This window comes from Drosophila suzukii, chromosome X (assembly GCF_043229965.1).
Source record: "Drosophila suzukii chromosome X, CBGP_Dsuzu_IsoJpt1.0, whole genome shotgun sequence".
In the NCBI taxonomy this organism is placed as follows: domain Eukaryota; kingdom Metazoa; phylum Arthropoda; class Insecta; order Diptera; family Drosophilidae; genus Drosophila; species Drosophila suzukii.
The window spans coordinates 28065675-28092454 of record NC_092084.1 but is presented as its reverse complement, the minus strand read 5'-3'; the positions used below and the strand labels follow the sequence as shown (position 1 = coordinate 28092454).

Here is a 26780-nt window from a genome sequence, read left to right as displayed (position 1 = left end):
CTACCTGTTACATACTTCCAGACGAATCTAGTACACTTTACTCTACGAGTAACGGGTATAACAATAGTTTTAAATATTGCTACGGAAATTTTGTTTCGTATCATTTCAAAAATGCTTGGGTCCAGGCGGTAAAAATGCAAATGTAGCGTAGAATTTTGAACGCCTATTTCAATATATCTGTGCCGGCTGCTATATTTTTACAAATTTTTTTTTACATTTGCCTTTGGGGGTCAAATGTAATTTAAGACCATAACTTTGTTCACCAGTATCGCTTACAACGCTATACAGATTAGGCCCCCCTACGCCCTACGGCTTTTTAGAAATCAAAGGTTTACGTCTATTTAAGTTGTTTTTAATTGACTTTGTTTTATACATTTTAATTATAATTTAATATTAAAACCGAACATTTAATAAAACAAACCATAAGAAGTGGGATGTACATATATTCCTGTATTTGCCGTATTGGGAGTGACACAGAAATCTTTTTTTAAGTAAATCAATAATAATGTGTACCATCTTTGCATACAGTTGTATAGTAATATATCACCTTCTAACTCAACAGGATTTTCTAGCCAGCCTAGGTGGTAGTTGGCCAGCACCTTTATTATTGAACCAGCCCTGGAGTGCGCCAGCCCTTAACTTTACCATCCTTTGGCCCAGATTCGGCTGACAGCGTGCCCAACCACTTTACTAAATTTTGTAGATTGTAATAAAGTCAAGATGACCGGTCAAAGAGGTGCGGAAATCGCAGGAGCTTCGAACCGCGCCGCTTGAAGAACTAGAAGGAACGAAAGAGTAAATGTGATCAATCAAACAAACATGAAGCCATATCTAGCATTTCTTTAGTTTTTATTGTTTTTTAATTCGACAAATCGGAAAAAATAATCAGGGTTTTATATGAAGTAAACTACGGAATTGTACGGTTTAGCAAATATTGGTTTTTTTTTGTTATGATTTCCATTTCAAATGTGTTTGCCCTGTACAACATGTCATCTTAACCACTATATATTCAATTAGTTTTAGCGCTAGTTATATTTAAGGTACCACAAACAAAAAATTCTCTAAAATATATGTTTACACTATTTAACATATGTGTGTTTTTGGGTAAGGTCGCAAATCAAAATCAATTAAATAAAATATATGTTTACACTATTTAACATATGTGTGTTTTTGGGTAAGGGATCGCAAATCAAAATCAATTAAATAAAATCTGGGGTGACACACAGTTCTCATCGACCGAAACTCGGATGCAATTCTTACGTACGTCAATACAAGTTGCACCCAAATAAATGTCTGTGTCCGCCCGAAATATGTTTATGGAGACAATAACAATCGTGTATATTCTAAAATCAAGCCATATACATTTAAACGTCAATATACATATATAGCAGGGGTGCCACAGAAACTACTTCAGCGCTACAGTGCTTGGCGATTTTTGTGGCACCCCCCTATATGTTTAACATCTCCAATATATCCATTTATTTATAGGTTAAAAAATATTTTTCGTCTTGCGTCTTTTAAAGTTTTGTTCCCTTTGCAATGAAAAACAAATGCCAAAGAATTGTCAATGACATAAAAAAACGATTTGAAAATAAGTATAAATGATATAGTCGATCATCTCTCGACTATTTGGCAACCCAGCACTCTAATTTTGATTGTAGGCGGACTTGGAAGGTAGGTCTAGCTTTTATCTTATTTTAATTTGTTTGCATTCGTTTGACTTTTATGTAACTTTATTCATTAATACAAAGGTTTTGTTTATGTTAAGCAATTTAAGCATTGTTTTAATCAAAATCGACTTTACTGCAACATCTACATATTTTAGGTCTGAAGTAGCTTTTTACATAAATTCAGTACTATTTAGTAAAAAAAAAAACAATTGACTTATAACAAATATACACTTTAACAAGTATTACAATGTTTATTTTTAAAATCTGTTTAAATCCAATTACTGTGGAGTATTTTAACTTCAAATATTAATTACAACCCGAGTACCTTTAATTTTGAGTTTAGGAATTGCACTTTGTTATGTCAGATTAAACAATATAATTATTAAAATTTTAAAGTAAATTAAAATATCACTTTTTAACTTAGCTTAATATAAATAATAAAATCAAATAAAACCAAAACATTTTTAGAAACTTGCAACGGGGTTTCCCGTCAAGGACGATGAAAGAATCGATTTTTTTTGTCTAATATTGTTTCTTATACTTTTAAGAATAAGTACAAGAAAAATCATTTCGATATCTACAGTAGTTCTCGAGTAAAGGGGTTATATACATTAGTACCCGCAAAAAAATGCGATTTGGCTAACTACCTCTGGCTACCCAAGCAGCACTTGAAACTTCAAGCGCGATTATCTCGAAATGGAGTTTTCCCGGTTTGCGGTGGACACGATCTCGGTAAAACTTTAAGTCCGACGCTTACTTTTTTTTGCTACTTGCTAAAAAGAATTATCTTGTCACTAAAGGGAGAATAAAATTGTGATTTTATACATCCAAAAAACGATATTCTTTACGTTAAAAAACCCCCTTATCGTTCAATCTTTCGCCATTTGCGCTGTAATCGAAATTTTGCAAATTTCTTCGTTCAGGAACAAGATAATTGATTGAACTAACTAAATGTTTTTTACATTTTCGATTACACCGTTCGATAAACCGTTCTTTCGGAATCGTGTCTACCGCACTTAAAATCAATAGGGGTCCGGCAGCTTAACCATAACTCCGTTAGTTTTAAACTTTTTTTATATTTTCATTTTAAAAAAATAAAATAATATACTAATTTGAATAAAACTTTTCATCCATATACAAAAATTCCAGAAATCTAGCTATTTATCGTGGTGCAAGTGTATATAACCCCTTATAAGAGTAAATGTCCACCAGTCTCCAAGCGAGCAAAACTGATGAAAATAACTTTAAATACAATTTTCTTGAAAAACAGTGTGTCTCCTACAGCTTCTACAAATGTTCCGATTGCAAAGCGATTCAAGCAACAGCTCATTAAATTTAAAAAATGTTAAAGTAAAAACTCTAGTTTAACTGTTTTATTTTTAGACTTTACAAAATTCAACCGTTTCTTAAAATCTTTTTGAATTGATGTTTATTTTTGTGCTATGTAGGAGCTACACTGTTTACGTACGTTTTTAAGAACGGCTTGATCGCTTGCTAGAGCCACCATTTTTTTTATTTGTAAATGGTCAAAATTAGTGCAAAAATGTATAAAAAGATTGACAAAAAATCAAAAGAAAAAAAAAAATTTATTATAAATGGAAAAAAGTGCATATTCTTGGGGTAATGGACGGGAATCGACCTTAAGCATTTACAGACTAATACGAAAATAAAAAATTTTAATAATTCCCAAGTTATAGAGCGGACTACAGCAGTTATAGCTGCTAAAACTTTATTATTAGTGTTCAACGACAGAACGACAAATGGGGCGGACTGGGGTAATTTTGCACCTAAATACAGAGTGCGGGGCGCTAAAACATACAATTAGATTGATTTTTGCACGTATATGGGCCGTTTTTTTTACAAACCAAACGGATTTCGACAAAAATATTTTTTCACATTTTTGATTTTTTTGAAATTATTTGTGCGTATACTATTCGGTAAATAAGTAAACACTTGAATCAGGATTTGGTCAAAAAAAATTATTTTTTTAGTTCGTTTGTGCGTTTGTAGAAGAAATTAGAGGTCTTGTTAGAAACAATTCAATAACTTAAAAACAAACCAGAGAAAACACTACAGTCGATGGCCTCGACTATTAGATACCAGTTACTCAGCTTAAGGGAGTGCGAGAGGGATGGAGATATGCTATCTTCTTCTTTGATAACGAACCTAGCCTATTGCGTCCCTAGCGGCTTGGCGGCGTATAGTGAAAACAGATGATTTGCTAATTTCGTGTCCAGATCAAGAATATACATATTTTATGGGGTCAAGAATCGCTTCCTTCTACCTGTTACATACTTTCCGACGAATCTAGTATACCCTTTTACTCTACGGGTAACGGGTATAAAAAAGGATCCAACTCTAAAAAAAACCGATTGCAGGTGACAATTACAATTAAAAGAACCATTTTTTGGTATGTGGAACCCCTTAATTTTTTTTTCTAAATTTAATTTGTTTTTTTTTTAAGAAATTAAAAAAATTAGTGTCCAAAAGTACAGGTCTTAGAGGATTAAATACAACAAAATTGAAGTCATTCGGATTACTACAGTTGGAAAAATAGATTTTGAAACCCAGCAACTTTTTAAAATTAGTTAGTTCTTTACAAATTTTAAAAAACTTACAAAGTTTACGAACATTTAAAAACAAAAAAATAATTTTCGTTTAAATCCTGATTCACTTGTTATTTACCGAATAGTACACGTAAAAAAAGTTTCTGGCAATTCAAAAATGTGACCGAAAAAAGGTGTTCGGTTTGTAAAAGAACGACCCATATAGCTTGTACATCAGTAGTAGTTTCTAGTTCAGCTTAGGTTCAGTTTAACTAAGTATTAGTTTAGTTTAGCTTAAATGTGTCGCAGTTAAGATAAGGCGATCTGCTCAAGTAAAGAACGAGATGAAGCAGCAGTTCCTCGGGAATGTCATTTGTATTTTTGGTGTTCTGCAGATGCTAGTTTTGGTATAAAATCAGGTCACAGTCCGGCATCAATAGTATTAGTTACATAATTCATATGGCTCACTACATGCTAACACAACGGGTGGCTAGTCTCATGGTTGCACGATCGTAAATCGTAAAATAGCAGTTAATAATACGTGAATGTCGTATGGGCTTATAAATAAATCAAAAATTAAACTTAAGCAGCAAGGCCATCTAATGCGAATCCGATTGTTGCTGCTGTCTAGACGGTGATTCTATGGATGCGGTCGATACTTCTTGGTCACACGGGTGGAAATATTCTTGCGATTGCTTCAGCTCCTGCTGATTATGCTTCGGCTGCTGCTGATGAAGATGTGCGGAATAGGCGTGGGATCATACATAGAGCATATATAGGTTTTATCTAACCTCATCGACATCCTCGCCCTCCGACGAGCTCCGTATCGTGTTGTATTGCGAGTTGCGGCTGCGCAACATCCTCAGAAAGCTTCCCACGGCAAAGATAGTTCGGCGATGTCGATGGAATATACCCTGGTATAAGGCCTCTCGTAATGTCTTTCGGTCCTCTACGTCTACCGATGACGTCAGCGATGTCTGATGCGGCAAACGTGCTAGAAATATAAAAAGAAATTCAGAATACGTATCTTGTAAACAGAAATCGAGCCGCAATCGAATTAAAATTAATAGTAATTGCGATAAGAACCGTTCCCAGAGGGGAATTAATCTGGCATGATGTCAGATGGTTGACGCAAACATAAAACGCTTATGAAAATAAAAGAGAACATTATAGTCGACTAGCAGATACTTATTACTCTGTGAATTCATTTAAAAATAAACAAATAATAAATAAAAGTAACGTTACTGACTGATGTTAGTAATTAGTGGGGCAAGTGAAAAAATGTAGAAAGTTTATTTACTTAGTAGATCCTCTATTTACCAAATATTTAGGTCCGACCATTTGTTAATAAGATTTAAGCAAACAAAAAGTGTGTTTGCTGCATGCTTATCTCCAACTCCCTCGCACTCCCTTTAGCTAAGTAACGGCTATCTAATGTAGAGGAGTGTCGTTGTCTCTAGATTTTAGTAAAATCTGCATGTCAAATAATAATTCTTAAATCGGACCATTCATTAAAAAGTTATAAGCAAACAAAGTGTGCAATCACGAAAACCGCCGATTTGCTCAATGCTTATCTCCAACTCCCTCGTACTTCCTTTAGCTAAGTAACGGATATCTCCCTTGCTTTAAAAATGTAGGCATCATAGCGACTTTTGCACGCGAGCTTTATATTTTTGTAAGGGGTTTTTTTTTTTGAAAGTGTAAATACCAGGGACCGAAAATAACATATATTTTATTATTTTTTATCGAAAAAATCATCCACTTCGGTTAAAATAAAAAATAAAAGTAGTAATAAATGTTATCAGAATACTTTTATTAAAAAAATCATCAAATAATTTTTATTTGGTCAGCAAAAATATAAAAGTCTTAAATTTCTGTTGCTTATCTCTCTTTGAATTCGGTTGGAATTTTTACTTATGAATGTTTTTAAGATTGAATTTTGTACTTATAAACATGAATTCTTCGACAAAATGAGACCGCGAATTCTTCAGAGCAAGAGAAACCACTATTGACCACGGTAACAAATTTGTTAGTACTGGTCATTTCAAACCATCCATGAATGTCCTAACATATAAAACTGCGAATTCTTCAGAACAATAGAAACCACTTTTGAACATGGTAAATAATTTGTTAGTGCTGGCCATTTAAAGCCATCCATGAATTCCATAAGATATGAATCCGCGGATTCTTTAGAACAAAAGGAACCTCTATTGACCATTGTTACCAATTTGTTAGTGCTGGTTATTTTAACCCATCCAAGAATTCCTAAAAATATTAATACGCGAATTCTTTAGAACAAGAGGAACCAATTCTAACTCTATGTCATTCCCGTTGGCAAAATGTCAATTAATAATTGTTATTTAATGATCAAAAATTTAATATACAAATATATCTATATCACTGTGGACGGCAGTACACGTAGTGGTGAGCGCGCAAGAGAGCGTGCGAAGACAACTACTATATATAGGCGCAGAATTGATAATATAAAGTAAAAGTCTTCGAATAACAAGTTTCTAGACTTTTATTTTTTAGTCCGTTATAATTTTGTATATAATAGTCAGACAAAATAACGGTTATTTTTGGTTCCCGGAAGTAGGTCAAAATTATTCCGGTAATGGTTATAGTTTATACTTTAGTTTTTATTTGGCAACCGCTTGCTTTGAACGTGTAACAGTGACTGCTGCCACATTTCTCACTCCCTCTTATGCTCGTTCATTTGAGTGAGCGAGCTGCGTATACATACATTCGATCTCTTATGTTAAAGTACTTGATAGAAAGGGATGACAATAAGCCTAAAATATCACTCGAAATATTTAAAAAAAAAACAGAGACAAAGCTATATACATGCAACCAGCAAAGCGACTGTTCCCAAGATCGCACACCACGCCACTACGCCACTTAGCGTCGATCACTTTATTTGATTATAACTTTTAAACGGATGGTCGGATTTGAACAATTTTAGTGTGTAAATGGATATTTATAATCAAATTCTTTAGTTCAGTTATTATCTTTATACCCGTTACTCATATAATAAAACAGTATACTAGATTCGTCGAAAAGTATGTAACAGGTAGAAGGAAGCGTTTGCGACCCCATAAAGTACATTCCTGATCAGGATCACTAGCCGAATCGATCTAGCCATGTCCGGCTGTCCGTATGAACGTTGAGATTTCTGAAACTATAATAGCTAGAATGTTGGGACTTGGCATGAAACGTCCTCAAACGCCCATAACGCTTTAACTAGAACTTTTTTTTTTTAATTTAAATTGGATTTTGTTTTGATTATTAAAGCACATCTGCATGCCCTAAATTGTTCGATTCGAACCATTCATTAAAAGGTTATAAGCAAATAAAGTGTGCAATCTTGGAAACAGACGAATTTCTACTTGTATATCTCTATCCCCCTTGCAAGCCCCTTAGTTGAGTAACGGGTATCTGATTGTCGATGGCATCGACTGAAGCGTTCTCTCTTTCTTTTCATGCACACTTAAAATTCCTAGTTATATTACAAAGGCCTATTGCCAACCTTCTCCAAGATTTTTGAGCAAATCGTATTAAAAATAATTTTGTGTTCATCTATTTCAGGACGCAATTCCGAAACATCAGTTTGGTTTCAGAAGCCTGCATAACGCTGCTGAGCAAATGAATCTGGTGGTCAACCATATGCATTAAGCCTTTGAGACGAAGAAGTATTTTTGTGGAGTATTTTTAGATGTCAAGCATCTGCGTATTACTTTTTAAGCTTAAACCCATTCTTCTTCTCCTCCGCTCATTTCTTATTAACAGAACCTTCCAGGTAGATGTTCCAGGATCTAAGTTTACTTCAATGCCAATACTTACTGGAGTCCCTCAAGGAAGTGTCCTGGGAGCTGTCTTTTATACCCAGTAGCAGGAACTACCAACACCTACTTATGTAGATGTAACTGCGTTTCTGGCGACAAGTGCACTGCGAAGAGAGGCGACAGCTTTGGTGCAAGACATGTTAAATGATTTTGATGCCTGGGCGTCGAGGTTGAATATCGCTGTTAATTCTACAAAGTCTCAGTACTCAGTACCACAATTTCGTTTAACGGGCTGAACCTGGGACGGGACTCCAATAAAGCACTCCGACACGGTTAAAAACCCCTGGCTTATTTTGGACAGGCGGCCTATTTGGAATCAGTACATTATGGCTACCTGCCCTTCCACAACACAAAAGGTCAGGAAAATGAGATGGCTCCTTTTTCCGGGCAGTGGACTGTCGATCACGGCGAAATCTCGGCTCTTCAAAGCTATTTTAATGCCTAATCCTTATTGGGGTATACACTTATGGGGCTCTGTCTGTAACACGTCTGTAAAAAGTATTGAAACCTGCCAAGCCAAAATTTTAAGACATATGATAAATGCAGAATACAAGACTACAATTTTTCAAGACCTCAAAATTAAACGTGTTTGTACATCTATCACTAAGACTACCACTCGCTACAGATCAAGACTCTAACACAAACAGACTTGCTCTCTCACTTCCCAGACCTATGAACAGAAGAAGACTAAAAAGATTCCACCCATCAGACAATTGGATACTTGGACGGCCCGCAAGTGGTAGACTAGTTTTAGACTCAGACGCATTGTTTGCCACACTCCCCAATTTTTGTAATGGGCCTTTTTTCTATTATACTACTTGTAAAATTTACTAAGAGTGAACTTAAATTGAGTTTCACGTAACTTTCCCCAATCAACCTATCAAAAAAAGACTTTTATATAAAAGTTGGAATAAAATAAAAGGCGATGAATATTAATTAAAGTTATAACCGTTACGGACCCTGGTAAATAAAGTTTTAGCCCTGTTTCAACAAAAACTATATCGACTTACAGCCAATTTATAGCAACATTTTCACATTTAAGCGTGCAAAAAATTACATTTTTCTTTGGTTTCGGCTGGGATCTAAAGCTAATAGACTGCATAAAACTGTGGCGCCCACATTTTTGACGCTAGAATGCAATTTTAACTGAAATGTATTTATTTTAACGGTCTTAAATTACCGCTAAAATCTAAAATCTGGCGCCCACATAGACTGCATAAAACTGTGGCGCCCACATTTTTGACGCTAGAATGCAATTTTAACTGAAATGTATTTATTTTAACGGTCTTAAATTACCGCTAAAATCTAAAATCTGGCGCCCACATTTTTAAAGATATTGTAAAAGTGAAAATGTTTTCTTTCGTTTATTACGCCCATCTACCCATCAAAAAATCTGACCATTCATTAAAAAATTCTGAGAAATTAAAGTTTTCGCTGGTAGGTTGCGTTAACATATTTACTATTACTATAGCATATAAAACCAAAGAATCCTTTAGCCGAATGCCACTCCCTCTCTGATTTCCACAAATCACAAGAAAAATAAAAATGTTTGTATGTGTTATTTTTAATTAACTTAAGTTGTGGCGTGACAAAAATGTTTTAAAGTAAACCATTAGCTTATATGTTTAATTGGTATGCTGAATTACGGATATCTTATCTCAAGTCGATCTAGCCATGTGCGTCCGTCCTTCTGTTTGTCCGTCTGTATGGGCGCTGATATCTCGAAAACTATGAAATCTAGAAAGTTCGGATTGAGCATGTAGATTTTGGAGATTCTTTCGCATCGTAAGTGCAGTGCGCCTTGCGCACAAATCGTCTAAAACTGTGTCGCACACATTTTTAAAGATTGCAGTTTAAAATAAATTGTATTTTGTTCCACTTGGGAATACCTACCAGCACGACGAAAATTTTTAAATTTCCGTTTAGTTTATTTAAAGTTTTCAGGTCATGCGTTACCTGAAAAATAGTACAACTTTTTTGTTGGTCTTGAAGTCTTGAAAAAAAAATTTCGAAAAATAGGACGCAGATGAAATTATCAAATTTAACAAAACTTATTCGTGATATACACGTAGGACTTTGAACTGTTGAATTTATTGTCCAGCATTTTATATCAATAAATTAGGCTTTTCTAAGTACAAATTGCCATAAGCTCTGGTATTTGTGGTACGATTAATTTAAGAAAATCCCAATTTTTATTCGCCTATTTGCTTATATCCTCAAGACTGGTTAAACAAACTTTACATACGATATACGAGGCAGTGAGCTGCGAACACCCTTGCTAATTGTGGTCATGGTGAGGACCGTGGTGATCCCCAAAGCAACCCGGGCGCTCGTCGCCTCGTGGTTAATCCAAAACGATACCCACGACAGCATTACTATCAGAGTGCTGGGCAGGTAGGTCTGGAAAACAAAATATCCGATATTTCGTTGCAATTTAAACGAGAGCGAGAGTCGCTGATAGACTCCGGTGGCCAGGCGCTCCTTGCGATCGTTGGTTTGCTTATATCCTCAAGACTGGTTAAACAAACTTTAATTCGATTTTCAACGCATACGTTTAACTTTCGCAAAACTGCTTTAAGCCTCTTTAAAGGGCTTTTATCATGTGCCTCAAGTTAGCTGTACAACTTTTGATATTTAAAATTATTTCTTATTGACAACCTGTCGTTATTTATGCGTAAATTATTCGAGATCGGAAAAATGTTGCCGCTTTTTATACCCGTTACTCGTAGAGTAAAAGGGTATACTAGATTCGTCGGAAAGTATGTAACAGGCAGAAGGAAGCGTTTCCGACCCCATAAAGTATATATATTCTTGATCAGGATCACTAGCCGAGTCGATCTAGCCATGTCCGTCTGTCCGTCTGTCCGTCTGTCCGTCTGTCCGTCTGTCTGTCCGGATGAACGCTGAGATCTCGGAAACTATGAGAGCTAGGCTATTGAGATTTGGCGTGCAGATTCCTGAGCTTCTTACGCAGCGCAAGTTTGTTTCAGTAGACTGCCACGCCCACTCTAACGCCCACAAACCGCCCAAAACTGTGGCTCCTACAGTTTTGATGCTAGAATAAAAATTTTAACTGAAATGTAATGTTCTCATCAATACCTGTCGATTGACCTAAAAAAAAGTTTGCCACGCCCACTTTAACGCCCACAAACCGCGAAAACCTGTGACGCCCACAATTTTTATGCTAGATAAAAAATTTTAACTGAAATGTATTCGTCTCGTCATTACCTATCGATTGACTCAAAAAAAGTTTGCCACGCCCACTTTAACGCCCACAAACCGCAAAAACCTGTGACGCCCACAATTTTCATGCTAGATAAAAAATTGTAACTGAAATGTATTGGTCTCGTCGATACCTATCGATTGATCCAAAAAAAAATTGGCCACGCCCACTCTAACGCCCATAACGCTTAAATCTGTATACCGCCGGTAGGTGGCGCATTTTAATCTCGCTTTGCTGCTTGCATATCTCCATTTAGCTGAGTAACGGGTATCTGATAGTCGAGGTACTCGACTATAGCGTTCTTCCTTGTTTTTTAATTTAATAGATGTTTTGCTAATTTAATATCAAGTTATCAATAAACTCATTAATTTAGTTTTCTTCAAAATGTTTTTGTTGGGATTCTGCCGTTATTTATATGTAAGTGATTCGCATAAGAAAGAATTTTGCCGCTGTTTTTAACATTTATTATTAATAAAATCTTACTTGCTGTGCTAAGTTGATATTAAGTTAGCAGTACAACTCACAAAACTTGAACTTTTCTAACATTTTTTACATGGGACTTTGCCCTTATTTATCCGAAAATTATTTGTGAAAAAAAAATTCTGTCGATCCAGTTTAAATGTTTTAGTTTTAAAAAACGAAGTTGTTCTGCTAAGTTGATATCAAGTTAGCAGATCAACTCTGTTAAATGTTAACTTTTCCAAAATGTTTTTAATCAATATTAATTATTTTATTTAATATTTTTAATTTTATATTTTGTTTTAAAAATTACTTTAATAATAATAAAAACTGTATTGCCTAGCATTATTTTGCAAATATTTTTCAATTTTAAAGTACATTTATTAAGAACACTAAAAAAGCCAATAAATAATGTAATGTAAACATGTAAGTCAGTACAACTCACTAAACTGAAACTTATCTAAAATGATTTAAACTGGAATTTTGCCGAATTACTTTTAACTGGGAAAAAAGTAAGTTTAGGAATATTTTATATTCGTCTAGATGCCGTAGAGTTGTTTTTTAAACCATTATTTAATAGACCAAATCTTTTACTGGCGAATTGTGTTATACTTATGTAGACCTTGATCTTCAAAATTTTAAAATACATTGTGAGTACCTCAAAATATATGAAAGTCTCCAGTACACCTCATATTAAAAAGGTAGACCAAAATAAAGTGATTGTCCAGGGACCAAACACGGTCCGTTTGGGTTCAGGGTCAGAAGCTCTACGGACTAGGCTACATCGAACTGATTTAATTCATGAAATAAGCTACTCTTTATTGCTCTTACTCGATCAGAAAAAAGTTGACATATTAAGGAAGAAAATAACATTTTTTTCTGTTGGAAGTTTTTTTTTTTTGGTTGAGGCCCTTGCGCACCGCCTAAACTTTAAAATACAAATTTTGGGCGTAGCGTTAGAGTGGGCGTAGCACTTTGCTGAATCAAACTTGCGCTGCGCAGGAATATCTAGAAACTACTTTCTGAATCCCAACAACATAGCTTTTATAGTTTCCGAGATCTTAGCGTTCATACGGACAGACGGACATGGATAATTCAACTTGGCTAGTAATCCTGTTTAAGAATAGGATAGTTTATAGGATCATGAAAACTCCCTTCCATTGTCGTATACTTTCCGACGTATACAATATATCCTTTTACTCTACAGGTAACATGTATACAAATTTTGGTTTTCCTAAGTAATCACACTGGTGTAGTGGCAACTTAAAAAAATCCAAATTTTTCGAACTAAAATGCCGTTAGGTCTGGACAACCAAAGCAAGGAAATTCTGCCGGGCAATGTAATTTTAAATATTACAGATTACAAAATGATTTAGATAAGGGACATCAAATATAAAAAATGATTTTATTCGTTGTGATGTACTACTCTGATTGGGTATACTAACCAGCTATAGGTGACTTAGGCGACTTAAGTGAGTATTCGTCGAGGTTCTTGCCAGCAAGATCCAGTTTGAGGACCTTCTTGGTGAGCTGCTGTGTGGCTGCTTCCATGTTGCTGGTCTTCTCTATCTTGATATCTACGTTTCGTTGGCTGACTGCGCTCTTAGTGGACATAACCGCCTCCGACCCAGTCGTGCTTGTGTTGGTCGCTGCAGTTCCTTTGGCCGTATCCGTCATATTATTGTTAGTGATGTTGCTGATATCGTTGCCACAATTGTTGTCCTTATTTTCCTGCCGAAGATAATTCTTCTGAATATCCTTTGCTTGATGCCAATTCTCCGCTACCTGCTGCGCTTCTATTGCATCCGTTTTTGTAGTGTTGTTCTTATCAGTATGATTGTTATTGACCGCTGTTGCTTGTGTACAGCCGACAAATGGTTGAGATTCAGCGGTACCGCTTACGATACCACTGCTGGCGTCGCTCCCGCTGTTGCTGCTGTTTTCAACGACGTCGGCAGCGGCAACCACAACAACCATTGTTCGAGAGCTCAAGCTTCGCTATTTGTTTTTTTACTACTTAGCATATAAACGATTTCCGCTGACGTGCACACGCCTTTGGGATCGGTTCCGTTCTGTTGTAGGTTACGCTATCGCTTCAGTTTGCTCGATCCGATTTAATGCGATTCTATTCGATTCAATTGCCGATTGTTCCTCTTTATATTGATTCTACGTGGCTTTCACTTTGAGATTCGGTGGTCTGGCTTCGTTGGGTATCTGCAGCGTAGAAATGTCGAAACTGGCACTATGGAGCGCCACCTGGTGAGCGGTGCAATCGGTAAGTGTAATTTGGGGAAGGGTCAGTGTTAGTTGTTGCCTGCGTCTACTGGGATCGCCAATGCTGAGGTGGCTCAGATTGTCGATGATCTCAAAAATACGTCGTTGATCAGGAGATGTGAATGTAGCTTGAAATATAGCAGCTTCGCTCGTTGAAGTGGCTGGTGTAGCTCTGGATGCAGAGAGTGCGACGCCTCCGGCTGACGTTTCTGTGAGTCCACCTGATTCTGTAGTTGTACAGCCTAGATCATAATAATCACACATGCTATCCAGATGCTCTGACGGCCCCCCTTCCTGCTCCTCTGAGTCAAAGTCCTCCTCCTCTAGCTCCTGCTTCTTCTTTGTTTGCTCGTCTCGCTTGACCGACCTTATGGTTACCCAAATACCCGGGTAACCTACCTGCTCATTGGCCGCCTTGCCTCGCAAACTCTTGAGCAGCGTAAGCAGTCGACCGCTCAACTTTTGAACTGGGATCTCGCTGCGCTGCCTTGCATCAAAGAATAAGCCCGACGACGGCCTTATTGCATTACGCTCCCGCTGGCCAATCGATTGAAGGTACTTGATGTTGGCCTGCAACCCCCGTTCGTAATAGCTGTTGGCCAGTTGCAAATAGCCGTAAATGTCTAATGGCAGTTGCTGTTGTGGGCTTTCCACGAGGCACTTATTAATATTTAGCTTATTGATGAGACGGCCGCTTTCGCTGGTTTGGCTTCTGGGCGCGGGGGCCACCTGCGCCTCATAACTGCTTCTGCAATTGTTCCTCCATTGAATTCGGTGGACCAGGTAACGCAGCTGCTCGCAGCTGTGGGCAGTTTTTATGCGTCGCACTGACACGTTGTAGGTGTCGTCGGGCGGCTCACCGGAGCACACTGTCCGTCGGCCTCGCGAGGCATACGTATTATCGTCGGATCTGTAATTAGTGGAAGCACCAATTAGTCGAGGGGTACAAACATCATGGACAGAAAATAGAATGGAACAAAACATTAATTACAATGGCAAATGTAAACACGTACGACAAACAAGCGAACTTCAGCCCTCACCCGTAGTACATAACCCGGTACCTGGTGTCGGATCTCCGCCTGCACTGGGGTAACATAATTAAAAAAAACAACCACCGCTCCTTAAGGGAAAACTGGCAGTTACTTGTTTTCTGGCTGTTTGTTTTGGTATCCAGAAAGTGCTTTAATTTTTTAGGTACACAAAAATTTAGCAGATTAATTTGTCTAGCCCAAGCCCGCTATCTCAAGCAAAATTTGGTTTGATGAATGCTTACTGAACTTTCCTGTTGCCATTTGTAATTATTTTGTCTTACTGTATTAATAAGGAAACCCCAGTATTTTCGAGTATATATGACCTTTTATAAGAGAACTTTGTTTAACAGAGTTATGTACTAGAAATGTTACCAAAACGTAAACTTGCTTCCTTTTTTTTATCTTTATTGTTTATTATACCCGTTACTCGTAGAGTAAAAGGGTATACTAGATTCGTCGGAAAGTATTTAACAGGCAGAAGGAAGCGTTTCCGCCCCCATAAAGTATATATATTCTTGATCAGGTTCACTAGCCGAGTCGATCTAGCCATGTCCGTCTGTCCGTATGAACGCTGAGATCTCGGAAACTATAAGAGTTACAATACTGGGATTAGGCACGCAGATTCCTGAGATTCCTGCGCAGCGCAAGTTTGTTTCAGTAGAGTGCCACGCCCACTCTAACGCCCACAAACCGCCCAAAACTGTGGCGCCCACAATTTTCATGCTAGATAAAAAATTTTAACTGAAATGTATTGGTCTCGTCAATACCTATCGATTGATCCAAAAAAAAACTGTATACCGCCGGTAGGTGGCGCATTTTAATCTCGCTTTGCTACTTGCATATCTCCATTTAGCTGAGTAACGGGTATCTGATAGTCGAGGTACTCGACTATAGCGTTCTTCCTTGTTTTTATTTGCAGTTTTTATTATTTTGCCTTTACCACAGCGCTGAAATTTTTTTACTATGAAACAAACGTTAAATTTAACTTAAATATAATTAAAACTAGTATCTATTTTCAGTATTATTAATCGACAGCCCGAACGACCCTGACAAATGTTTTGGAAAGGCGACTAAATTCATTCAAAAAAAAAGATTTAAGAAAAACAACAAAATGAAATACCGCAACATAAATAATAAAATAAATGTATGCAATTAAAAAGTTGATATTATTATAACCGTTACTCGTAGAGTAAAAGGGTATACTAGATTCGTCGGAAAGTATGTAACAGGCAGAAGGAAGCGTTTCCGACACCATAAAGTATATATATTCTTGATCAGCATCACTAGACGAGTCGATCTACCCATTTCCGTCTGTCCGTTTCTACGCAAACTAGTCTCTCAGTTTTAAAGCTATCGGGCTGAAACTTTCCCAAAAGTCTTATATCTTTTGCAGGAACCAGCCGGATCGGACAACTATATCTTATAGCTCCCATAGGAATAATCGGGAAAAAATTTAAAACAAGAAAGGAAGTTAACTTCGGTAGGTCGAAGTTTTTATACCCTTGCAGTTATAATTATTAAATTTAAAAATACAAAACATGATATTCCCAATAGTATAAGATAAAATGTCAAAAAACACCGAAGCTATAATTTGTTTCATATAACTTCCCCACCAATTTTCCGATCGTTCGTAGTGGTACCACTGACCTTGCCAAAGCCTGTTTAACTTCGTTAGTCATAAATTTTAAATAATAATGCAATTGGAGCGATTCTCAGCATTTGATAAAAAAAAAAAATTCATTTTGCACTGAAACAAAATCATTAAAAATGTGGGCACCAGACGTTAGACTGGCCGTGGCACTCCGCTGAAATAACCTTGCGCTTCTTAAGAACCCTACAATCTGTATACTTATTCCCAGCAATCTAGCTTTTATTTAGATTTGTCAGTTTACATTTTTGAACTACAACATTGTAAAGATATTATTATCTTAGACAACTACAACATATTTTATCCAAGCTGCGGAGATGCGTCGTAAACTCCTCGACAAGAATCGGTTTTGCTAGTACCCAACCTACATTTATGGCAAACACCGTCGAGTCCCACCCTCAAAGTCTATATATAAGGGTAAATTGCCGGTGGGCAAGGCCACCCAAAACCACCACCACCAAACCTGGGAAAGTAGTACACATGGGTTGGCCACACATCGCGGAACTGCGCATATCCTGACGTTAATGAGGCGGACACTTGAGATGTTTCCACCATGCGTCTCCTCCTGCGTCGCCGATGGCCCAACGATCCGGATCCATAGCCAGATTCAAGCTGCTGCTGGTGGTGATTCTGCTGCAGCTTGTAATCCCTATAGTGATTGGCCACCTCGTGACAATAGCGCTCCGCTCGAAAGCACTTTGTATTGTATTCCCTTTTCATGGTCAACCGTGGAGAAAATTGGCGACCACTGCCCAGCGGAATGCCTTCAACGACCAGTCCGACAGAGGAGCACATGCTTTAAGGATCCGGGGAATTGGTCAGCAGACAGACGACCGTCGGAGACAATGGGACAATGGGCCGCTTTATTCCAACTTGCTCAACGGAAGCCACTAAGCGAACTACACGGATTGACATTGATGGCTCCGCCCAATCGCCCATTGTTGTTATTGGAATATGATGAGCAAGGAAGGGGAGTATGGCGCATCTAAGTTGCCCGCCGATGGGTGCTTCAAATTATGTATGTACGTTTATTGAACAACCGAACAATACAAATTCTGTTGGCAACAACAGTTTGTGGTTATTTGTTATCACGTCAGGTCGCGATTTGTTGTCGTTTGTTCGACATCGCTGAGGAACAGGGACATTAAAGAATGGTTGGGCTGTTGGATTGGTGAACCGAAACTCAGAATATCCTTTAAAATTTTTAAAGATATACAATTGCATTATTTATAAATATTGCAATATTTATAGCCACTTATTTAACCAATAGTTAAATAATAAAATATAAATTTAATAGGTATCAGGGTTTATCAGGGTATAATAAATTTAATAAGTATCAGAGTTCGATGAATTTATTGAGAACCACAGGGTATATTGAAATTTGCACATCTGTTTTCCTGCTGCCTCACCCATACAACCAAAGCCGCTTAAGCTAAGTGAGCTAGGGTGGTCCTCTCTCAATAACAAAATTAGTAGCATTCACGTCGTTAAATATTGTAACTGGAACATTTCTTGTGCCTACCCCTTGACCTGGTACAAATCGGTACAGTTTGCATATTTCGACTCACGAGAAATAACAATAACGACATAGGGAAAACAATATTAAAGAACATTAGAAAAACTGTGGAATAGGTTTTGAGGGTATATGTACAATGTAGGGCCTACAACCTAGAGTCTCGGCACAAGTCGTTGACACCATCTTAAAGATTATCTCACGCCTCACAAAAGTTTTTTTTTTAAATAAAACGTAAACGGGATGTTTATGAAATTTTTTATTTCTGTGCATGTACATTCGATGCCATTATGTATGAAACTCAATTTCTTTTTAATGGCCACCACGGGCACGCTAGCAAAAGTCCACAGGCTGAACCCACTTTTCACGGGTTTCAAGCATAAATTGTTTGATATTGCTGCAATTTTACGTTCGATACTCGTACGAAGTTCATCAACCATCGCAGCTTCTGCTCTTGCGTCAATTTGTTCTTGTAAGGACTTAGGTTAAGATCTTTTCGCAAATTCGCCACAACGATGTCACAGAGATGCCCAACGCCTGAGAATGGCATGTGAAAGACTAAAGTTGAGGCCATTGACTCCACATATCGGTAGTAAATTTTAATAATTTCGACTCATTGTTGGGCAGATTTTTTTTGAAAGTGGTCTAAAATTTAGGAAATCCCTTGCATTATTCATCTATTTACAACGAGCACATAATGCATATGGTTGTGCTTTATTTGTATACGTTTTATATTTATCATATCTTAAAATATTATGAATTATGTTGGATTTATAATTTGTTTGTTATTCGGCTAATTTCGACTCGATGAGCGGTTGGCACTAGGACAAAATGCTTAATGAATAAGATTCCAATACACAAAGTTTCTCTATACAAGGGAAACGTTTAAATAAATATAAAATTATACATTTTGATAACTACCTTTAGGTACATTTTTATCTTGAATATTTTTTAGGGTGTTCAAGCTGAATGCCTCTTTTGTCCTAGATTTATCCAACTGATGGAATCCTTTGCGAAAGCGAGTGGATGATTCAACCTATGTCTGGAAATCTTTGCTTAGACTCTTCTGATCTCTCAATATATTTTCTAATATCTCAATATGTTTCCCATGTCTATAATAAAGAACAAGGAAGAACGCTATAGTCGAGTACCTCGACTATCAGATACACGTTGTGGGCGTGGCACATTTCTGAAACAAACTTGCACTGCGCAGGAATCTCAGGAATCTACATGCCTAATCCCAGTATTGTAGCTCTTATAGTTTCCGAGATCTCAGCGTTCATACGGACAGACGGACATGGCTAGATCGACTCGGCTAGTGATCCTGATCAAGAATATATATACTTTATGGTGTCGGAAACGCTTCCTTCTGCCTGTTACATACTTTCCGACGAATCTAGTATACCCTTTTACTCTACGAGTAACGGGTATAAAAATGACCAATTAGTTAATGCACAATTGGCCACCATTGACCTAATACATGCTGACATACACACAAAATGCATCCTTGCACATATGTAAGTATGGACATTTTTAAGGTCTTACTCTCATATGCCTAAAGGGGCGCATTGAAGAATTTAAGGTGCACCAAACAAAATTTATTGAAAAAAAAACGCGGTTAAAAAGTTTATAACTCATACGCGCTGTTGAGGTTGATCAAATAAAAATTTAATACACTTTTTGCACACTTTAGTCAACCAAGTAAAGGGGTGAAGAACAAGATTTAATTTTTTGGACCGCCCCAATGTACACACATATGCTTGTCAACAAAATTCTCAGCAAGGAAAAAACTAATTTAACGAAAAAATAATAATTAACCAGAATTGTATTATTATTTGTTACTATTTATACGTACTGTCGGAAGCAAAAGGGATTACATGTTTGCAAATGATGAGTGAGGCTTCTTCAATATTTATTAACAAATTATAAGAACATAACAAAGTAATCTTTTTCTTTTCATAAAGAAAAAAAACAAAGTCAACTTCCTTGTACTCAGTTTTGCTCTCTATTCAAAAAAATAAAAAACAAGGAAGAACCCTATAGTCGAGCACCTCGACTATCAGATACCCGTTACTCAGCTGAGGGACCAAAGGGAGATGGAGATATACAAGCAGCAAAGCGAGATTGTAATGCGCCACCTACCCGCGATCTCAATATATAGTTATTGGGGCGGCATACAGATTTAAGCGTTATGGGAGGTAAGAGTGGGCGTGGCAAACTTTTTTTTGGGTCAATCGATAGGTGTTGGCGAGACTAATACATTTCAGTTATAATTTTTTTGCTAGCATGAAAATTGTGGGCGTCACAGGTTTGGTCGGTTTGTGGACGTTAGAGTGGGCGTGACATATGCGCGTAACAAACTTGCGCTGCTCACAAGGCAACGCATCTAAATCTGAAATCCCAATTCTCTTTGATAGTTTCCGACATATCCGCTGTCATATTTACGATTTCCTGAAGTTTGTGGGCGAGAGGTGGTATGCGATCACTCCGGGTCGAAATTTGCGTGAGACCCAGGAGTTTGTGAAGATGTGCATCCGCGCAGCCAACCGTATGAATATGCATATCTCTGAGCCTCGCTACGATGAAATCAACGACGACCGTAATGGCATGTACTCTCAATCGATCGATAACGCCGTGGCCAAGGACCCACAGATAGTGTTAGTTGTGATAAAGGCTCCTAATGAAGAGAAGTGTAGCTGCATCAAAATTGCTGAAGGCTAGGTTGGACGAAATTTACAAGTGCGCAGATAAGGAGGAAAGTAATTGCATGGCATTTACCATCGTGTCAACTCGACCGACTTCGTGAAAAAGCGTAATTCACTTCCGGGCGCAGTGGCGATGATGTTATAACCTTACCAGAGCGTTATTACTTCTTTCTCAGGAAGTGTGTCAAGGAACGGGGGCGACACCAGCTACAACGACATATCCGACAACATGGGACTGAGCGCTGACAATATGCAGATGCTCTCCTACAAGATGACCCATATGTACTACAATTTCTCCGGAACTATCCGGGTTCCCGTCCTGTGCCAATACGCCCATAAATTAACATTCGAGGCCGAAAGTATTAATCGCTCGCCTTCAGCCGGATTAGAGAACCAGCTATACTTTTTGAAAACAAATGACTCTTGCTTTAAACTTCCTAACATTTTACGACATGATTTTCTATTGTCATAATTTGTATAACAACCCTTCAGTGCTGCAGTAGGCTCGGAGTGACATGTCAAACGGCAAAGCGTAGTAGCGTAGGAGACTACCGACAAAAGCGGTTGTGCAAAAAAGAAAGGCAGATATTTTGAGATTTCTCTCTCTTTCTAGCCGAACATATCGGAGAGACGCAAAATTATAAGACAAGAAAAGAGAGGGAACTTCAGAAAAATTTTCAGCTGGGTGGTGCTGTTTCGGGGTGTGCAATCTTGGGAACAGCGCTTTACTGCTTGCATATCTCAATCACCATCGCACTCCTCATAGAGGATCGAAATGTAATAACCCGAGTACCCTATTTTTTGTATCTTTTAGAATTTATTTTTAATTTGGTGTAAATATTTAAGCACTTCTTAATGAAAAATTAGATAACTGGAGAAAAGATTGAGTAGTTAGGATGAAACTTTCAAAAAATGTAATTCTTAAAAAAAAAAATATTTTTTAATATTTTCAAATTTAAAATTAAAGTTAAAAAATTCTGTACACATGCGGCTTTCCAAAAAAAAATCCTTGTGTTGCTTCATTAATTATTCATGAAGTGGCAAAATAAAATCGTTGTGTGGGCAATGCTTACTAAAAAAACTCAAACAAAGCGTCAAAACAGCTGTTCATCATGCTTACGCCATAGTTACTATAAAAGCTGCAATGTTGGGATTTAAAATGTAGATTCTAGATATTCCTGCGCAGCGTAAGTGAAAAGCCCCCAAACCGCCCAAAACTGTGGCTCCTACAGTTTTGGTCGGTTTGCGGGCGTTAGAGTGGGCGTGGTAAATTTTTTTTTGGATCAATCGATAGGTATTGACGAGACCAATACATTTCAGTTGAAATTTTTTATCTAGCATGAAAATTGTGGGCGTCACAGGTTTGGGCGGTTTGTGGGCGTTAAAGTGGGCGTGGCAAACTTTTTGGGTCAATCGACAGGTATTGATGAGAACAATACATTTCAGTTAAAAATTGTATTCTAGCATGAAAGCTGTAGGAGCCACAGTTTTGGGCGGTTTGTGGGCGTAAGAAGCTCAGGAATGTGCACGCCAAATCTCAATAGCCTAGCTCATAGTTTCCGAGATCTCAGCGTTCATCCGGACAGACAGACGGACATGGCTAGATCGACTCGGCTAGTGATCCTGTTCAAGAATATATATACTTTATGGTGTCGGAAACGCTTCCTTCTGCCTGTTACATACTCTTCGACGAATCTAGTATACCCTATTACTCTACGAGTAACGGGTATAAAAAATGTTATTATAATGTGTAGAAGATAAAATGTTAAAAACAAGGAAGAACGCTATAGTCGAGTGCCTCGTCTATCAGATACCCGTTACTCAGCTAAAGGGAGCAAAAGGGAGATGGAGATATACAAGAAGAAAAGCGAGTTTGCAAAGCGCCACCTACACGCGACTTTAATATATGGTAATGTGGGCGTTTGCGGGTCTTAAAGTGGGCGTGACAAACCTTTTATGTAGGTCATTCCATAGGTATGGACGAGACCAATACATTTTATTTAAAATATGTATTCTACCATAAAAGCTGTGGGCGCCACAGTGTTGGGCTTATGTACATTAGATTGGGCGTGGCGCACTAGCGTAACAAACTTTCGCCGCGTACGAAGTTTGGAAATCTAAATCTGAAATCCCAACTTTCCAGCTTTGATAGTCTCCCAAATATAAGTTATGAACGATTTTTTAGGTAAGTCGATAGGTATTGACGAGCACAATACATTTCACTTAAAATATTCTATCCTTAAAACTATAGAAGCCACAGTTTTGGGCGGTTTGTGGGCGTGGCATATTCGCGTAACAAAGTTGGGCTGCATACGAAGCTAAGAGTCTAAACCTGAAATCTTAACTATCTATGTAACTCCCATAGTTTCCGACAGCATTTACATGGACAGCCGGTCAGACGAACATGGTTACATCGACTCGGCTAGTGATCCTGATCGATAATATATACACACCTGATCATATTAATAGGTACACACCGGAATTTTTTAATTATAAATGGTTTTTTTGTACTTTTAGTGTTGACAACTTTTTAATTTTTGGGTTTTTGTTGTCAATGTCTGCCCACACTGTGACAAAGAGTTGAAAGAGGGGTGCCCCGTATATCAAAGCTTTTCTGTTAATTGCGAGTCCACCACACATTTTGCCTGATCATAATAATAGGTACAGTCTCCGTTTCTTACAAATATCGAGTGAATTATTTTGTAATCAGTGACCTTTTTGTTACTAAAGGTAAATTAAGTATAGCTCCTGTCAATACCGAGAATTAAATAATTATTTTTTTTTAGAAAAAGTGGGTCGAAATTCTCAGTGTACTGAAGAAGAAGCTCGATTGGTTCTTAGTCTGAAAAAAGAAGGCAAATCTTTACGAGCCATCGCCAAATTAATGAACAGGTCTCATAATTTTGTTAAAAATGCATTAGAAAGAAAACCAAGACAGGAAACCCATGGAAGGCGACTAAAAACAACAAAAACCCTTGACCACTACATAGTAACTTTGAGCAAAAAGCACCCATTTAAGTCATTGGGAATTCAGTTAGTGCTCCAACTATCCGAAGACGACTACAAGATGCCAACCTACCAGGAAGAATTGCCAGAAAAGTCCCACTTATGCGCAAAAAAAATATCACCATGAGGCAAACTTTTGCAAGGGACCACAAAGACTGGGTAGGATGCACCGGGGAGAAAAAATGGAGACACATATTATGGAGCGATGAAACCAAGATTAATTTGTTTGGAAATGACTGTGAAAGGAATGTTCGACGCCCTAACGGAAAGGAATTCCATCCACGGTTTAAAAAAAAAACAGTCAAACATGGAGGTGGTAATATAATGGTATGGGGTTGCTTCTCCTGGTACGGCGTAGGTCCAATTTATCAGACTACGAACAAAATGAATGCTGAAGGGTACAAATCCATATTGGAAACAGTTATGGTACCGTATGCTGAGGAAAATATGCCATTACGTTGGGTATTTCAGCAAGATAATGATCCAAAACACACATCAAGGCTGTTATCTAAATTTTTCGAGGACCAAAAAGTTGACGTTCTGAAGTGGCCAAGCCAATCCCCCGACCTTAAACCCATTAAAAACTTGTGGGGAGACTTTAAAAATAAATTGACGAAGCATTCATTTTCAAATAAAAAAAAATTATGGGAAGGTGTCCAAAAACTGTGGTATGAGACACTAGTAGAGACCTGGCAGGATCTTATTAAAAGTATGCCAAAAAGAATAGCAGTAGTGGCCAAAAACAGAGGTGGTTACACTGGATACTAAGTAAGGAAATACTAATTTACAAAAAAAAATAATACAAAATGGAAATTAAAATTTTTTTTCTTACCAACACATGAAGTGTACCTATTATTATGATCACTCTGAAAACGTATCTGAAACACAAAATGATCTCTTTTATGTTATATTATTATCCTATGTTACAGTTAAGTTTATTTTATTAAAAACAAATAGTTTAAGAACCAATGAGAACAAAAATTAAGTTTGAAACAATGAATAAATCTTTATTTTGTTACCTTTAAGTCAGAGTTGATGTGTGTACCTATAAATATGATCAGGTGTGTACATATACTTTATGGGGTCGGAATCGCTTCCACCTACCTGTTACATACTTTTCCAAGAATATAACATATCCTTTTACTCTGCGAGGAACGGGTATACACTTTTTTTGCTACTCATTTTTTTTACCCATGGCTAAAACTTACAGGTTCATTCTAGAATGCATTTTCTTTCATTAAATGGAAATTTTGTCCTACTCCCGTATAAATGGAATTTGAAAGTTTATCGAAGCGGAAGACGTTCATGGTAAGAGAACGTGTTCTGGAATGCTTCAACTTCCGACTAGGCTGCTTCTCTTTAAAAAACAAAAGCGCCTCTGACACACTTATTGCGCCTTATCACACACACAAATACACACACGTAGGAAAAAAGCCAATAAGGAGAGAGACGCTTGACTTGTCGGTCATTAAACCGTCAACGTCAGCACGAATAAGCAGAATGTCAAGCGAAAACAGGAAACAGGACCTGAACCTTTTGCCAATAAATAATTAATTTGACAGAAAGGCAAGCCAGAGACAAACTAAAAAGACTATTGATTCATATTGCGATGGCTTACCCTATGTACCGCTATTCCATCCAACAACAGCTGGTTGTCACAGCTCCGCCTGTTTTTGTGTCGCTGTCCTGGGACGCGCTTACGAGTGTTCGTAAGTAAGCAACTCAGTGTTGCACCTCTTTCTCGCTCAACTTATTTTTGGCAATTTTTTCAATTGTTGATTAAACACTTGCACTGGACTTATTCTGTATTTTATTTTCCTGAAACTATCTTTCGGCTACTAAATGCGTTTCGTTTGGTTTGATTGCCACGCTTATTTTTAAACGTTTGGTTTGTTTTAAAATTCTTTTACGACTCACGGCTAGTGTGACCGTATGATGAAACTTGATATAACCAATAAGTACCACTATTCGGTATTTTGGGACTTATCGATAGGTATCTTGAGATGGTAAAAGCCGCGTTACACTACGTCGGGTTACCTATCGAGTGAGCCAGTAATCCGAATACTCCAAAAAAGGGAATCCACTGAGTTTAGGTTGTTCAGTGAACACTGTTCACCTATGTTTTTGTTGAATAATACATGTATGGCACCAAAACCCTTCAGTTCTGCAGTAGGGACGCGGTGACATGGCTCAAGGCAAAAAGCTTTTTTGTTTTTTTTTGTGTGCCTAAAACGCTGTTGACGTCAGCAGAGAAGTCGACGCAGCGTAGAAGGCTCCCGACGAAAACGGTCGTGCAATAACGAGAGGGAGATCTCCCTCTCTTTCTTTGCCTTATAATCTGCCTACACTCGGCGCTCTCAGAGACAAATTTCGGCCGATCCGTTATTTCTTTTGGGTCTCTCTGTTGTTTTCGGCTAGCGACTAACATTTCGGCGGAATTTTCGTGGAGCAGCGACATGTGAATGCCCTAATATTTTAGGAGCATTTCTGTATATCGAAAAAAAACAACTAATATTGTTTTATAAAAGTAAATTATTTGATTATAGTAAAATTAAGTAAATTGAATTTACTTATAATGTTATGTTTACTTATTATACATTTTTACTACAATATAATTTTTTAGTTTAGTTATAGAAATTTAGTCCGTTAAAATTGATTTCAATATTTAAAACATTTTAGTATTACCATTTTTAAGAAGTCCATATTGTATTTCTTACTCAAGAAGTAAAAATTATATTGTCGGATATTTGTCGCTGTAGAAAGGGTATAGGTGCAGTGGCACGCGCCAACAGCGAAGAGAAAATAAAATAAATCAAGTAAGGAAAGCATATGTTTTAATTGTGCGCAGCAGAGGTATTTTAAT

General features: G+C 37.4%; 3 protein-coding genes across 9 annotated transcripts in view; 1 reads left to right on the top strand and 2 right to left on the bottom strand.

The window, feature by feature from the left end:
- LOC108005652 (uncharacterized) overlaps window positions 1-9841 on the top strand; it is a 39232-nt gene extending 29391 nt beyond the window's left edge. The window contains exon 2 of one of the 2 annotated variants that reach the window (XM_065868366.2): window positions 7802-9841. In XM_065868366.2, coding sequence (XP_065724438.2) covers window positions 7802-7888 — 87 coding nt within the window. In that variant the 3' untranslated portion in view covers window positions 7889-9841. Of the gene's footprint in view, window positions 1-562; window positions 1088-7801 lie in introns of those variants that run through there. The other variant, XM_036819989.3, reaches the window with a different exon arrangement.
- LOC108005657 (uncharacterized) lies at window positions 431-13717 on the bottom strand. Of its 5 annotated transcripts, XM_017068975.4 has the most exons (4): window positions 13526-13717; window positions 13186-13471; window positions 5008-5210; window positions 833-4944 (listed from the first exon to the last, which is right to left on the bottom strand). In XM_017068975.4, the coding sequence occupies exons 1-4, from the start codon at window positions 13715-13717 to the stop codon at window positions 4816-4818; spliced, it is 810 nt and encodes a 269-aa protein (XP_016924464.2). In that variant the 3' UTR covers window positions 833-4815. The 5 variants fall into 5 exon arrangements, 4 of the variants coding, with proteins under 4 accessions (XP_016924465.2, XP_016924464.2, XP_016924461.2 ...); XM_017068976.4 differs by lacking the exon at window positions 833-4944 and adding an exon at window positions 431-778 and having other exon boundaries at window positions 13186-13717; XM_017068972.4 differs by having other exon boundaries at window positions 13186-13717.
- Window positions 13718-13906: 189 nt separating this feature from the next.
- LOC108005658 (uncharacterized) lies at window positions 13907-26259 on the bottom strand. 2 transcript variants are annotated; one of them, XM_017068977.4, is made up of 2 exons: window positions 17157-17596; window positions 13907-14924 (listed from the first exon to the last, which is right to left on the bottom strand). In XM_017068977.4, exons 1-2 carry the CDS (start codon window positions 17486-17488, stop codon window positions 13907-13909), a joined length of 1350 nt encoding a protein of 449 aa, XP_016924466.2. In that variant the 5' UTR covers window positions 17489-17596. The 2 variants fall into 2 exon arrangements, 1 of the variants encoding a protein (XP_016924466.2); XR_001767299.4 differs by lacking the exon at window positions 17157-17596 and adding an exon at window positions 25536-26259 and having other exon boundaries at window positions 14634-14924.
- Window positions 26260-26780: the final 521 nt, after the last annotated feature.